General features: G+C 39.8%; 2 protein-coding genes across 2 annotated transcripts in view; one reads left to right on the top strand and one right to left on the bottom strand.

Annotated features, from left to right (window-relative positions):
* Nucleotides 1-129: 129 nt before the first annotated feature.
* On the top strand, nt 130-6,158 carry LOC139474082 (sorting nexin-12-like). Its single transcript, XM_071256946.1, has 4 exons — nt 130-327; nt 2,510-2,605; nt 3,751-3,875; nt 4,817-6,158. The coding sequence occupies exons 1-4, from the start codon at nt 166-168 to the stop codon at nt 4,920-4,922; spliced, it is 489 nt and encodes a 162-aa protein (XP_071113047.1). The 5' UTR covers nt 130-165; the 3' UTR covers nt 4,923-6,158.
* A 3,799-nt stretch (nt 6,159-9,957) lies between these two features.
* Nucleotides 9,958-16,290, bottom strand: part of LOC139475842 (cAMP and cAMP-inhibited cGMP 3',5'-cyclic phosphodiesterase 10A-like) — a 32,088-nt gene continuing 25,755 nt past the window's right edge. Inside the window, exons 24-25 of the mRNA XM_071259045.1 lie at nt 15,143-15,231; nt 9,958-10,045 (exon numbers count right to left, since the gene is read on the bottom strand). Of these exons, the coding sequence (XP_071115146.1) occupies nt 9,958-10,045; nt 15,143-15,231 (177 nt within the window). The remainder of the gene's footprint in view (nt 10,046-15,142; nt 15,232-16,290) is intronic.

The raw sequence follows: 16,290 nt of genomic DNA on the forward strand, positions 1-16,290 counted from the left end.
TGCGAGAGCAAGATTGTCAGTTTCGAACTCAAGATTCATATATGTAGAATAATAACACTCGCGCGCATCAAGGAAATATGAGAGTTATATCCCTTGCACAGTTACTATTTTTGTCATTTTACCCAAGAAGCAGTGATGTCATCAGATAATGCGTAGCAGGCGAAAATGACGACCCCTCAGACTGCGACTGCTCGAATTAGTTCAAAGAAACAAACCCTTGAGGATGCTTATTCTCCTCCAGCAAACTTTTTAGAAATCGATGTTTGTACTCCTCAAACACACGGAATAGGCAAAAAGCGGTATACCGACTATGAAATGCGTTTACGGGTAAGCAAACGAGTCGACTCATTGTCATTGTGATCATGCAATGACGGAAGTATGCAATAGGAAAATTGCTTGAAATATTGACGTTATTTTCTTTCCTAGTTGCGTTTGATGTTGGTGACAGCTCACTGATTTACTGAGTAATTGTATAAGTGTCTGTTAGTCAATATCTGCCCTTGGAAATACATCTAAATCTATTTTCATCGATAATACATGTGAAGGCAGTTCTGCTCCACCCCCTTTTCTTGCCTTCTCGAATGGCAGAGATAACTCTGTTATTGTTGCGGGTGTGTTGATTCAAACTACAAGTGGCAGTCTCGACAGAGTGCTAATGTTATACTTTTGATTTGTGTCAGAACATCACGGATGATGTTATGTTTTCGTTATTCAGTTGTGTTGATATGATTTGACAATGATTATATTCATGATCATGATTGACTTAATTCAGGATGTAGATTATATGGCCCTCATAATAGTACATATACAGGTGTAACGCTTCAATGACTTGATACTCACAATTAACTTTTAGAATTTCTCAGATTTGGTATCATGAACTTGCCCTTTTTATCAATTGATCAGTCTTCTGTATATGAAACGTCTTTCGACGTCTCCAAGAAGTTTCTTTACGTTCACAGTGGTAGAAACTAACCATTTTAGTCCACTAGTCCTGATAATTATAACATATAGCAAACCCCTTAAAAATGGCAAATGTCTACTAGTCCTTATGATACCTGAACTATTGGGCAGTTTGGCAAGGACTATAGGAGTAGTGCCAGTTTCTAACACTGTGTTCATGTAGTAATCTTATTGGCAGTGCTTTAATCTAGGCTAGATGATACAAAGATACAATGTAATTGGAGCAAGGATGTGTTATCTATGAAACAATGTATTTGTCGATAACTTACTGAACTAAATACAGTTGATATGCATGAGAAGTGTCACTGTATGGAATTAGATTAGTGCTCTGACTGTCTCAAATTTTTTTTTTTTTTGAGTTTTTAACCAATTCACAATGACAAATGTGGGTCTTTGTCTGGTAATCTGCCTAGTAGTCAGCTGATAAGTAAGCCCATATGGTGAAAAATTTAACCATGTAAACTGAAGAGGAATTTCTGGATAATCCTATCAGGTGCCTGAAGGGTTGAACTTGAAATGCATAACCAGCCAAGTACTTCCTGTTCTTACCATGGTTATTCCTTCATAGTTTAATACAAACATAGATATATATATATATATATGGCCGGCCCAGTTATACATGACTTTATTGGTTATCAGATTTATCAGAAATTATATTAAAAGGTCAATATACCTCAAAGTTGTTGTATTATACTCTCGGAAATGACAAGCAAGTGCCGTCTCCAGAAACAACACTATGCATGATTGGTCCATTTGGTAGTCGAAATAACAGTGAGTTACAGGATCAGGTTTCCCCAGGGTTAGAAAGTCAAATTTTAAGTAAAGCTCATGTTAATTTATCTTTTTGCTGACATTGTGACTCGTCTGCATTGAAATACCAACACATCAGACTTTGTCAATTTTCACGAGAATGTATCGTGATTATTTTCACAAGTTGACTGGCTAATAGTTCGCTTGCGGCCCTGATCGTCAATCTAATTTGCAAACACCTGTATTTGTAAACCAAAGAGATTCATAAAAGTCTAGGTCAGAAGGGACAACGTCAACGAGGAACATGCCATTCATAAATTGTAGTAAAACGTAATAGCACTTCCTAATATAGCATTCATTTCTTGAAAATGGAATGATGCTAACATTTAGTTAAGGAATCATAAGGACTAATAAAAAATTGTCCTTTTTAAGGGTTTTGCCATGTGTTTTTATAGCACGGGTTAAAAACTGAAGTTAATCTTTAAGCTATGTCTTTATTGAAATTTTGCTTGGCCGAGACCATAGAGAGAAGTAAGATTCAGGAAGCACTATAAGCATGATATGATTAGGTGGTGTCTTTAGTTGCTGTATATGGTGTCATATTATAAAAGCCGAAAAATATTGGGAGAGGCATCAGCTTAATAAATCATTATATGTGGTGAGATTTCCTTGTGGAGGTTTACCATGGTAGATGGCAACTCTACAGAAGACCTTTGTACCAAATTTTTGAAAAAAATGTTCTCACCCATACCATGGTTACAGTTACATTCCAATTGATATTAATTTGCTTCCTTTTCAGACAAATTTACCAGTATTTAAGTTAAAAGAATCCAGTGTTCGGCGTCGGTACAGTGATTTTGAGTGGTTGAGAAATGAGCTGGAGCGTGATAGTAAGGTAAGTTCAGGCCTGAGAACATTCTACCTTAGCTTGCTGCAGGGCACAATACATGACTTTAAATCAGAAAGATGGGACAGACATAGACATTTTGTTTAGACAGTGTGAATGGTAGGATTGGCTTGTCCTTGAAAATGTTGGATGTTGCTTTTTTCACTCACTGTGACAGTGTAGTCATGTACTGTAGTCTATCTATGTCATCGCATCATCAGGTCTGAGTTCTGTCACCACAAACGGCTGCAATTTATAAAGCCTGTGTGTCCCCCATCTCAATTTGGCTAGAATATTCCTAACAGTTGTGTGAACTATATTCACACACACTTCCTTTGTAAAATACTTTTTTTTAATGGCGATCCATGAACTCAAGAACCAAAGAGGGTCACAATCAGGCCAGTCGTCTTAGGTGCCACAATTTGATGTGCAGAGTTGTCTCCCTTGGGCATATTAGAAACCTACCATCATGGGTTGGATTCCCAGGTACTTTCTTTGTCAAAACCATACCCATGCAGGTCGGTTACACCTTTAGTCTACATCCACGCTGACGTGTCATATGACCACATGTCCTGAGACATGTTGAGATGCAATACCTGATGCATCATTTCTAGAAATGTGGGGAGCTTTGAGTTTACGTACTCCGTACCACCATGGGGCACATTATTGAACTTGATTTTAAAGCTTTATCTCTGTGATCAGGGTTTTACATGACGCCCAATGCCTGCATTTTTGACGTAATAATTTTCTGAAATTCTCTCAAGAATTTCTTGTACAAGTCATATAAACTGATGCGATCAATTCGCTAAGCATGTCTAAATTCAGATCAAGTATTTAAAATATTTTTAAAAAAATACTGACTGCTACTCTTCTGATTGTTTAATATAGAACAAATTTTCAAACTTACTGAATTAAATGAGACTGTAATAGTTTTCATAAAATAGAAACTTAGAATTTCCACTGTCTATTTTATAGTTCACTGTCGCAATCTGTAACTGGCAGGACTACACACCAGCCAACCAACTGCGAGTATTGTATTTCTTTCTAGTGTAGGACTCCTTGACATCCCCCATGTGTGGGGAGTCATCATGATGCCCATTCCTACAAGGCTATGTAAACGCTAGTGTTGCTACCTGTGTGGGTTCTCTTTGCAGATTGTGGTTCCCCCTCTCCCAGGCAAGGCACTGAAGAGGCAGCTACCGTTCCGTGGTGATGATGGTATATTTGAAGAGGACTTCATTGAAGAAAGACGGAAAGGACTCGAGACATTTGTCAACAAGTAATATGCTTCATATTTCTATTTGACTTATTTCTTAAAATCATTCTGTACAACCACTGGTTTATTTGAGCTCAAGCTTTAAAATGTGTTTGTCTTATTAGTTTGCTGTTTAACGCCACACCCAGCTATATGACGGTGTTTGTAAATAATCGAGTCTCGACCAGTCAATCCAGTGATTGACATCGTGGGCATCGATCGAAGTAATTTGGATATGATAAAATGCATCAACCAAGTCAGCGAGCCTGACCACCCGATCCCATTAGTCGCCTCTTACGACTAGCATAGTCGCTTTTTACGGCAAGCATTGGTTTCTGAAGACCTTTTCTACCCCGGATCTTCACAGGTTGTGAAGTGATATGAGTAATGCTCTTCACATTGCTTGATGTGATTCTGTATCTCCCCCAGAATGGTCCCAAGGCGTTGGCTTGCGTACCTGGGGTAGGATGTCTGAGTACCCCATTGCTGGTCATAGTGAATATATTGGGAACCAGGGTTAGAATTGGTCCCTAGTCACCTATGCTAGTCGTAAGAGGCGACCTTATGAATTGGGTGGTCAGACTTGGTGAGTTGGCTGATGGCATGTCAGGTACCCCAAAGGCATGGAATGTTGCTCATGAAATAACTTGATTGTCTGGTCCATACTCCATTATTTACAGTCACCATCATATAGCTGGCATTTTAAACAAAAAACACAAACTACATTTACAGGAGGGTTGGAAATGAAGTTTTAGTGTCACTGGTCTGCAAAATATTTTTAGGGTAGCCTTGTGGTTGAGCCGGTGTCTCTTTGGACTATAAAACAAGCATAAGTCTTGACTTTCCAAGCAGACCAACACAGACACAGTGTGCCTGCTTGGCGCTATGCATGTACATTAATCTGGAACAATGTTTTAGCCTCATTTCACCCCACCTGACGTGTGACTTTTCTGTTACTATTGCAGAGTAGCCGGGCACCCGCTAGCTCAGAATGAGAAGTGCCTACACATGTTCCTTCAAGAGCCAGTCATAGATAAGAACTATATCCCAGGCAAGATCCGACCAACATAGATAGTCTGCTGGCTCCTGCATATTTGGTGTGTCACATCCATCAGACTTTGCACGACTTAACAATGTGCGCCGGAAGCGAGGACAACATCTGGATTGACGAGGGCGCATGTTTCTGATTTACAAATGTCAAGACCAAATCATCATGGAATAGTTCATCTTTCCTTATCATTTGCTTGGTCAAAAAATGTAGCTTTCGATATTTGTCAACCTGGATTTGATGGAAATGTACTACAGTTAGTGACGTGTCCTGGCATTATTGTTTTTTATTAAAATTAATGGAGAGTAATACGTTTGTGCGACTTGAAAGTCTATGAAACAAAAGGTGTGACTGTTTTCAATATTTTTGTACATCAAAGTTTTGCCTCCCCTATAAGAAATCTTGTTAAGTGATTCATAGCAAAGATAAATGTGAATTTTGTTAATCACATTGACAAACGTTTGAATTTATTTATCAAGAAATGGCAAGTCCTTATTCGTTTTCGTGTTGGTTATCAATAGTTATGATAGAAGATATTAAAGATATTTCCTTTGGCTGTATGTACAGGTGAAACAGGCACAAGTAGCTTTGAAAATACCATCCCATATTTAACTATTTTTTCTCAGGTATTTATTTAACCCTCAACTGAGTACATATATTAAAATTGTGTAAATAAGGAACGTGAATAATTTCTCTGGTTTGGTTTCGGACATCAAATACAGATTAAGTTGGTGTTGATTTGGTTAAGTGCTCAAATAGGATGGAATTGTATCAGATTTAAACCATTACATCGTGTACATGGTACTCACAATTCCATGTTTTAAGGGTGATTTCACCGTCAGAAGTTGTAAGTAATAAACATTTTATTGTAATATTCAGACGTCTAGTTACACATTAAACATTTCATTGGTGGTGTGTATCATGTTTATACCATTTATATGGAGTAGGTGTAGTTTTTGTTTTGTCTTATAAATTTTCAAGTTAAACGATTGGTTGTGATAATCAGTTCCAAAGATACACCAGTCTAACATGCCACAATTTGGGGGGAACTTTAGGTGTTACTATCATACAAAAACATATTAGCATCAACTATTTAGAAGGGAGAAACATTTCTTCACAAAATACAGAATCTTAAAAAATATAAATATGCAAACCTAAGGGGCTGTTATGCCTGTTTAAAATATTGTAACTGTAGGTTAAGTGTACAGTGTATAGTTAATTTAGAAGTGAGCTATTACTAAAATATCAACAATATTTTACTAATCATTTTTCTGTAGCTTTATTACCAGGATAAGATTATTGTATATATGAAAGAAGTCTGTATAAGTGTGGTTATTTAACATTACACACTGAGATACATTACTTACTTATTAGGTTGAAATGTGAAGTGAGATAGTAAAAAATATTATAATAATTATTTGTTCAGATTTTTTAAATCTGAAAATTAAATAGTACAGGAATCTTCATTGTTTAAAATCACTAATTTTCCAAGTATTTTCATTGTTGCCAAATCTCATCAAGTCAGTGTCTGTAATCTCTAACATTCTTGAGTCACACCTGCACAAGCCTTTACAATATTTTAGGTTTTAAATTTAGAATCAGCCATCAAAAGTGGATTAAGATATATTCTGAAAGTGGAATGTATTGAACAAAATGATTGTTGCATACACAATGGAACTGTTTCATCTTAACCTTGTGCTCCATAAACATTGGACAACTAAAGCTGAAATTTGTCAAGGGTCTAATATGATGTCTGAAAACCAAATAATTATGTTGGTGCATGACAATAAGTGCCAACAGTGTTGAAATGCCACCATTAAACGTTACAAGCAATTGGTGATCTGCATAACTTAAAACGAAGCAGGCGTGTCTCAGGGTAACAACCCTCAATGGGATTCCACCTGTGTATGATATCCTAAAACCAATACCCCGGACAAGGTCTGTATGCCTTCCAGGATTTCTCTCTGAGGGTATTATTGACTTTTATTACTCAACTTTCCAATAAATGAAGCAAGTGTTTGTGATTAACATTCACCTGGTCAACTTAGTTAATCAAAAGGGGGTGACTTTAAGATTACTCCTTTATGTACTGGACAAATGTAGATATATGTGTAATGTATGCTGGTAACCATGGATACCAACCCAGTTGACATCTTGATGGTGATTGGTCGTTGTACATAACTATGATAGGCTACCAGCAAGTTAATGTAATTGTAAATGTATATGTATTCATTGTTTTACCCTAACATGTCTTTGTCTCATCACTATCAAATATCATTTGATAACATAATAAGATGGCAAAATTGTTATGATTTAAGGGATGCAACAAAAGGGAATTATCATATATTTTATAGGGGCACCTGTTACTGAGAAATCTAATGTTTACAAATTAATTCTAAATGTAATTAAAGAATGAGAAAAATCTTTCTTTTCCTTTTTAACAAATTTCAGCTTGTTTTCTTTGGAATAAGTTGAACTTGATATTGCTATTTGGACCCCATTCAGCATATTCAGTTTTGATTTTTGAAACTGATGAGACAAAGCCCTGAAATGCTTTGTAGAAACAGCAGCTGTTTTCTATACAATACTGCAGTGTGCTCTCAGATAATTAAGTCTGCTTATATTTTATTTTCAGTGTTTTCAAGAAATTTTAGTTGTAACTTAAAGCAGCAGAAATTTGTTTGGAAGTATTTAATAATCCACATGAAATTCAAGTACCTAACTGAATGTATTTTTGCAGTTCGAGCATGTCCATACTTGTTGGCAAAAATCCTCCACAGTTACAAAGGAGCTGTACGAGCACAAGCAACGCTCCTGTCATGTCTTACATGTGCTGAATAAATCATACAATGTACACCCGAGTTCTGTGCTGAGTTCCAGCTGGACTTATCCAAGGGACCAGTTTAAAAGGGAGATGTCTGAAAAATATTGTTTTAAGACGTTCCCCCACCCACCCTAAAAGTAATTGTGAAAATGATGACATTCTCAAAGAGATTCCTTCAGAATGAAAATAACAAAAATCGTAGTACCAGAGGATCATTGTTTTCAGTACATAGCCTCAGAGGGTTATACATACATCAGAAGTTATGTATTATAATCAACAGCAACATTGATGATTTTTGTTAAACTGGCTTGCATCTTCTTGGATTTCAACTCAATTTACCTATGATGGAGATGCTGATATAACATTATGATGATTTACATATGATAAAAGCTGTTGTTTATTGATTCAAACTAACAATTCTAAAATACTGGCTGACCTGTTAACCCACTAGAATTATGAATTTTATCAGACCTCAAACTTTTGAATGCTCCCTAAGGCGTTCTTAAGGTGTCAAACTTTATTAGTTACCATAAAATCCACAAGATGTATTGCTTTCTTGGCCATCATAACAGCATCAGTGTCTTTACATTCGGTCCTTGGTTCTAACAGGTGAATGCTGCTTTCAAGTCGGATACTGTTGCTTCTTGTTCTTTGTGCTTCACGACCCAACTGCTATCTCAGTACTTATGTATTACAGTCTCAAGTGTATGGTTCAGATTATTTGTTTGCGAGATATTAACTTGATTATCAGCATGTTGGGGGCACAAGTGGCCCTTATGTTTCAAGTGGTCTTCAGCTTGCAGAATTGCGTCCCTTAGGACTGCCAGAATCTGCAGATCATTGTTTAAATCCTGAATCTGCTGATTATGGTCCTTGGTTTGTCAGCACCATAGCCATATTTATGGATTTCACTAATTTGGTAAACGTCACTCAGGACTTTCCTCCCACTCTACTGTGACTGATGTGCAGTGAAATACTGTTCACCAGCATTTAAGATTTTTTTGACAGTGACCAGATGAGCTAGAAACAAAGAACGCTAAAATGAATATGTTCATTTTAGTTGAAATCATACACACTGATATTAATCAACAGAGATTAATCAGAAGTAAATACAGCAGAAGTTACTGCACCATGCTGAGCATTGAAGAAAACTGGAGTTTCCTGATGGAGTACAGACCTTGGTCCTGTTTCACAAAGAGATCTTCGCGTTACGATTGTCGTAAGTCTATATTTAAATATATGGGAGTTTAATACAATTGTCTTTGTGCTATGTTCGCTTTGTGGAACAGGGCCGGGGAACATTTGACATACTTCTCACAAAGACAGTCTTGACTTTACTGTGATTATCGTGTCTATGGCACTACTACACAAATCCATGGTTTGCCTTGTACAAGATGCATTAGCCTTCTAAAATGTTAAGAATAAAATATACTTCATTCAGTTCATGCTTTGCTTAAAATACACATTAGGCATTAACAATGATACTACAACAAAAGAACATCGTTCTATATCACAGTCTGTCATCCACACAAATGGATCAAAATATGGATAATTTGGACATACATTTGGAAAACAACATCAAAACATGTAAAACAAACTGGTACCGGACCATAACGAGATCAAACCATCGTACAAATCAAGTTGTAAACAAACAGAAGATCATAATCAACCTTATGATCTGAAATTAAATGAAAATAAATTCTCATGACAATGCTATTGCAGTTAATATCACAGTCAACAGCTCCAGTGATGTGTTCGATAAAAGAGCAGTTTGCTTATCCTGAACAGTAATATATACCAAACAAAATAAGTAAGGGATCATGAAATATTTGTGTATACAGTACGAATCTCAGTCTCCATATAAAAAAAATAACCCCCCAAATTTTCATGATCCCTAATCTTATTTTTATCAGTATACAATGATATAGTAGCATATAAATAATTATTTGCATGCCCCAACTGGGTGTGGCATTCATAAGCACATGACTTAAATTTTAATGTCATGAGACAAAGTGTTATATACCACTCAAAACAAGTTAGAGATCGCTCACCATTGGAAGTGTGTTGCAATACCCACCAGCCATGACAGAATAATGATATGGAAAAATAGGGTTTTCTCTAACTTCTTTTGAGTAGTATATATCAAGTTTTCATCCTGTTGATACTTTTTTCTAATATGACAAAACAGCTTGCTTGATTATAGATGTTGATGGAGATGCATGGGTGGTGAGGCCTTATGCAGCTCCTTCCTCCTTCTCTGTTGCTAGCTGTTTCTGTTTCTCTTTGGCCTCAACCAATGCCTTCCAACTAGCTATGTTGGAGCTGGGGAAACAGAAGACATACATTGCCAATGACTGTAGCATTTCTAGAGTAAGTTTGTTTGTTTGTTTGTTGTTTTATGCCGTACTCTGCAATATTCCAGCTATATAACGGCGGTCTGTAAATAATCAAGTTTGGACCAGACAGTCCAGTGACTGACATCACGCAATTCGGATATGATGACATGCATCAACCAGGTCAGCAAGCCTGACCACCCAATCCCATTAGCTGCCTCTTACAACATGCATAGTTGTCTTTTACGGCAAGCATGGGTTGCTCTGGCCCTCTTCTAACTGGATCTTCACGGGTATTCTAGTTTAAGAGTCCATGCAACATTATACTTGTTCATCTACACAACAACCAGTTTATTGATTCAATTACTCTTAGTGGTAAACATCTACGCCCTGCCCACACTGGGTTTCCCCCCACGATAAGCTGACATGCTGTGATATGAGATGTGTTCAACTCTTGATTCCTCATAAAAGCATTATGATTCTTTTGAGTTGTTGGAAGTTGTGACATAATATTCAGCAATGTCTCTCCAAACTGCCACCTTAGGCAAATCAGATTTGTTTGTCTTAGTACAAGGCTATGCCAAGAAAGTGACCTACAGAAGAATCTTCTTATCCATGGAGATTTTAATGTTCATTTGGATGAGAAGGATGAACCCAAAGTGAAGAAAATTGTTAGGCTCTTTGATAGTCATGGATTTAGTCAACATGTCAATGCTACTACACAAAGAATGAACATATCATTGACTGGGAAGTTACAAGAAGTTCTGATAATCTTATCAAGAACTTGTCAGTTCAGGACAAGCAAATGTCAGATCACTCTATGATCATATTTATGCTTTGTCTCCCCACTGAAAATATGGAAGTTCCCTGCTGTAATTTGAAGAACATTGACACAGATTTATTTTAAGATGATCTTCGAAACACTGGCCTTATCGTTAATCCCCCAGATCATCTTGATGAATTATGCCAGTCATATAATACCACCCTGAAGTAATCTGTTTTTGAAAGAAATAAACCAGAGAAAAGGTACTCCATGGTATTGTCAGGATGTTCAGAGAGCGAAAAACGAACAGCACAAAGCAGAGCGTCAGAAGAGGAAGTCTCACTTAAAGGTCCACTGACAGATTTCTAACAAAACAATTAATGTAGCCCCCGCAATATTCCAAATTTAAAGAGCGAATACTGTGTTGAAAATCTCAGAGTGTAAAGGTACAACCAACACTCTATATGACTTTCATGGATTCATAGGCATAAAGAAGTACATTGTCCAATCGTCGCCACGAGTAATGGGGGGACCTTTCAAATAGTTTCAACACCTACTTCATGAAGAAGACTGAAAATATTTGGCAATGTCAACAAGATGGCACATCTAGCAAAGACTCTGAGTTTGGTTCTACTCAGTTTAGTGGGGTCAGATTGGATACATTTGAAGAATTCTCTGACCAAGCCGTCTATGACCTTATAAAGGATAGCAAGCCCACTACATGTGGTTTTGATCTAATACCTACAAAGATCCTAATGGTGTACATTGAATTTTTGCTTCCTATCATCACAAAGGCTTGAGTAAATGACAGATACGCTCGCTCTGAAGGATGCTATTGTCGAGCCTCATATTAGAAACAAAACCTGGATACTTCAAACACATGTCAAAAGTCAGCAACTATCGTCTTGTGTCTAACTGAACATTTATGTCCAAACCAGTTGAGAGAGCCGTGAAGATTAGACTGACATCTCATCCAATAACTCATAATCGCACTCTTGCAAGTGTGCAATGATATATTGCCATCTGCAGACCAAGGAAATGTAGGATTGCGGGTGCTCTTGGATTTGTCGGCAGCCTTCGATACAATCAGTCATCAGAGGCTCATTACAATTTTGAAAGGCACCATCGGTGTTAATGGACCAGCCTTAAACTAGTTACAAATCCTATCTTACAGACAGGTTTCAGTCAGTCACCATTGGAGTTGTTACCTCCACCCGAACAGTGCTAAAGTTTGGTGTTCCACAAGGATCTGTACTTGGTCCCATATTGTTTACCTTGTTTACCTCTGAACTCGTTAAACTCATCTCTTCTACGGGCATTGGTAATCTTTTATATGCTGATGACACTAAGCTGATGAAATGTTTTCCCCTACAAGATTGCCAATCTGCCATCACACATGTAGAGGAATGTACAAATGAAATCAAATCTTGGATCACTCAGTACATGTTAAAACTCAGTCCTGACGAGGCTAATGTAATCCTGGTTGGAACATGCAGCAAGTAGAGCATTGCAGATGTTACAACAGTAAATGTTGGACAATCACAACATATAAACATCACATGTAACTACATGTTTCACAGATCTACAGAACATGCCATTTCCACCTTTGAATTATCGGAGCAATCAGACACCTACTGTCTATGGATGCTACACATATGCTTGTCAGAAGCCTTGTCCTCACTAGACTTCACTACTACAATAGTCTACTTTGTAACATCAAGAACCAAAACGTCAACGCATATACCACCTGTGCGTATCGATCTGCACAAGCTCCCAGTAGAAGCTTGAGTTGAATACAAGATCCTGACTTTAACATACTCCTGCTACAACCAGTCAGCACCTTCTTACTTATCTTACCTTATCCAGGTGTATCAGCCACCTAGATCCCTTCGTTCTACCTAGAAACATCTCCTTTGTATACCAAAGACAAAACTGACAAGGTTTGGGCAGGGGTCATTTGCCTCCAATGCTGCAGTTCTATGGAACCATCTCTCTTCGTATGTGAAAGAAACAGAAACTCTGCCAATCTTCCAGTCCTGTCTCAAGACATTCCTGTCGAGACTCTTTTATAAAAATCAACAGCAACTGACACATCTATTTGTCTTGCATCAGCAGAGTTGCCCCTATTTTATGTAGCACTGTGAGCATTCAACTAGTGTATATAGTTAAGCACATTACAAAGATAATGATGATGATGATGATGATGTTGATGGTGGTGGTGGTGATGGTAGGGGTGGTGGTGACCGTGGTGGTGATGATGATGGTGGTGGTGATGGTGGTGGTGATGGTGGTGGTGGTGGTGGGGATGGTGATGGTGGTGGAGATGGTGGTGGTGATGGTGGTGGTGGTGATGGTGATGGTGATGGAGATGGTGGTGTTGATGGTGGTGGTTGTGATGGTGAGGTTGATGGTGGTGGAGATGCTGGTGGTGGAGATGGTCGAGGTGATGGTGGTGGTGGTGATGGTGGTGGTGATGGTGATGGCGGTGGTGGTGGAGATGGTGGTGGTGATGGTGGTGGTGATGGTGATGGAGATGGAGATGGAGATGGTGGTGGTGGTGGTGGTGGAGATGGTGGTGGTGGAGATGGTGGTGGTGGTGGTGGTGGAGATGGTCGAGGTGATGGTGGTGGTGGTGGTGGTGATGATGGTGATGGTGATGGTGGTGGTGATGGTGGTGGAGATGGTGGTGGTGGTGATGGTGGTGGTGATGGAGATGGAGATGGTGATGGTGGTGGTGATAGTGGTGGTGATGGTGGTGGTGGTGATGGTGGTGGTGGTGGTGATGGTGTTGGTGATGGTGAGGGTGAGGGTGAGGGTGATGGTGGTGGAGATGGTGATGGTGATGGTGGTGGTGATGGTGTTGGTGATGGTGAGGGTGATGGTGGTGGTGGTGGTGGTGATGGTCGAGGTGGTGATGGTGGTTGTGATGGTGGTGGTGATGGTGAGGGTGATGGTGGTGGTGGTGATGGTGGTGGTGGTGGTGATGGTGATGGTGGTGGTGGTGATGGTGGTGGTGGTGATGATGATGGTGATGGTGATGGTGATGGTGGTGGTGGTGGTGGTGATGGTGGTGGTGGTGGTGGTGGTGGTGGTGATGATGATGGTGAGGGTGAGGGTGGTGGTGGTGGTGGTGTTGGTGATGATGATGGTGATGGTGTTGGTGATGGTGAGGGTGGTGGTGGTGGTGGTGTTGGTGGTGGTGATGGTGAGGGTGATGGTGATGGTGGTGATGGTGGTGGTGGTGGTGATGGTGATGGTGATGGTGATGGTGGTGGTGGTGGTGGTGATGGTGGTGGTGGTGGTGGTGATGGTGTTGGTGATGGTGAGGGTGATGGTGGTGGAGATGGTGGTGGTGATGGTGATTGTGGTGGTGATGGTGGTGGAGATGGTGGTGGTGATGGTGGTGGTGATGGTGGTGGTGGTGGTGATGGTGATGGTGATGATGGTGGTGGTGGTGATGGTGGTGGTGGTGGTGATGGTGATGATGGTGGTGGTGATGGTGATTGTGATGGTCGAGATGTTGGTGATGGTGATGATGGTGGTGGTGATGGTGGTGGTGGTGGTGATGGTGATGGTCGAGGTGGTGATGATGGTGGTGGTGGTGATGATGGTGATGATGGTGATGGTCGAGGTGGTGATGATGGTGGTGGTGGTGATGATGGTGGTGGTGGTGATGGTGATGGTCGAGGTGGTGATGATGGTGGTGGTGGTGGTGGTGATGGTGGAGGTGGTGATGGTGATGGTGATGGTCGAGGTGGTGATGGTGGTGATGATGGTGGTGGTGGTGATGGTCGAGGTGGTGATGGTGGTGATGATGGTGGTGGTGGTGGTGATGGTGATGGTGGTGATGGTCGAGGTGGTGATGGTGGTGATGATGGTGGTGGTGGTGGTGGTGGTGATGATGGTGATGATGGTGGTGGTGGTGATGATGGTGATGGTGATGGTGGTGGTGGTGGTGGTGGTGGTGATGGTCGAGGTGGTGATGGTGGTGATGATGGTGATGATGGTGGTGGTGGTGGTGATGGTGGTGGTGGTGGTGATGATGGTGATGATGGTGGTGGTGGTGATGGTCGAGGTGGTGATGGTGGTGATGATGGTGATGATGGTGGTGGTGGTGGTGATGGTGGTGGTGGTGGTGATGATGGTGATGATGGTGGTGATGGTGATGGTGGTGATGGTCGAGGTGGAGATGATGGTGATGATGGTGGTGGTGGTGGTGGTGGTGATGATGGTGATGATGGTGGTGGTGATGGTGATGGTGGTGTTTGGTGATGGTGATGGTGGTGATGATGAATGAAAGTTCCCAAAAGAAAGTATACTGACTTGGTGCCATCCAAGAGTGGCTGTGATCCGGGGAGAATCTTGATGAGTGTGTTGTACAGAGGCAAGCAGATGAACGACATGAAGCCAGCCTACACAACAAACATTCAAGCAAATGGGGTAATCAATCACATCATCATCAAGGCAGGGTATGAAACTTATGTACTTTACTTACATGGTAAACTTCCGTCATCTTTTGTCATGTGGTCATCAATACGATGAGTGTAGCACCACAGTGATGGGTCCTGGTCACGAAGTGTCTCAAGCAGTACATTCTAGGGATCTGGACCCACAATTAGGACTCCGATACTCTACCAAACTGACATTAGTAATAGATTGTAGTGGTCACAATGGTGGCTTGATGATACTTGGGTACTATGACTATTTGACTATTTGAGTGTCACCCCATTGGTACTGAACAATGAACAGGTCCACAGCTGGGAATATCAGCTGATCTGATCTGCATTCTGAGTAAATTTGTCTCAAATAGGTACTTCTACTTAATCTAATTGTCCAATTGAAAAACACCCAACAGTTACCTGGTTACTGTACATTCTGTTGTGCTGGGCACACTTATTTCATTAACTTCAGCACCAAAGTCACACTTTACATAATTCTAGGGAATTATTCCCATTGTTGGTCTGCATAAAAGTATGATCAATAGAATCTATGTTTTTAAAATGTTTTAAAATAAATCAATACGGAAAATATATTTTTATTACTATGAGATAGTGGGCACATATTGATAATACATTTTTATGTCTATGAGATAGTGGGCACATTTAAGAGCAAATGTACACAATTACCTACTTCCCTCAGTTTCTATGGGTCTGTCTCTGATGATACCTTACAGTGCTATGATGTGACACAAAATGGAGTTGTGTCATAGGCTAATTGCGTGTCTCCTTCATTTTCACTGCCATAACATGGGAATTAATTTCACTCCTGATTCACAGCCATTTGACAGGCTCAATGAACACACTGTCATACCAACACACATCAAGTTGTATCCAGGGTATTTTGGAGAAAGGCTTAAGTATAAACTTAAAATGTTGTTCTGAAATTCTACAAAGATCTAGGGTAAATATGGAAATAGGTAAATGGAGACAAGTAGGGTGATTGTACTGGGAAGAGACATCCACCCATGAGAC

The sequence above is a fragment of the Haliotis cracherodii genome, unplaced genomic scaffold (genome assembly GCF_022045235.1).
Source record: "Haliotis cracherodii isolate W230 unplaced genomic scaffold, xgHalCrac1.p SCAF_3, whole genome shotgun sequence".
NCBI lineage: Eukaryota > Metazoa > Mollusca > Gastropoda > Lepetellida > Haliotidae > Haliotis > Haliotis cracherodii.

What these genes read in the sequence shown, in the direction of transcription:
- LOC139474082 (XM_071256946.1), top strand. Translation starts at nt 166, where the DNA reads ATGACGACCCCTCAGACTGCGACTGCTCGAATTAGTTCAAAGAAACAA. An exon ending in ACTATGAAATGCGTTTACGG is followed by an intron (nt 328 to 2,509) that starts GTAAGCAAACGA and finishes CTTCCTTTTCAG; the next exon opens with ACAAATTTACCAGTATTTAA. An exon ending in AGCTGGAGCGTGATAGTAAG is followed by an intron (nt 2,606 to 3,750) that starts GTAAGTTCAGGC and finishes TTCTCTTTGCAG; the next exon opens with ATTGTGGTTCCCCCTCTCCC.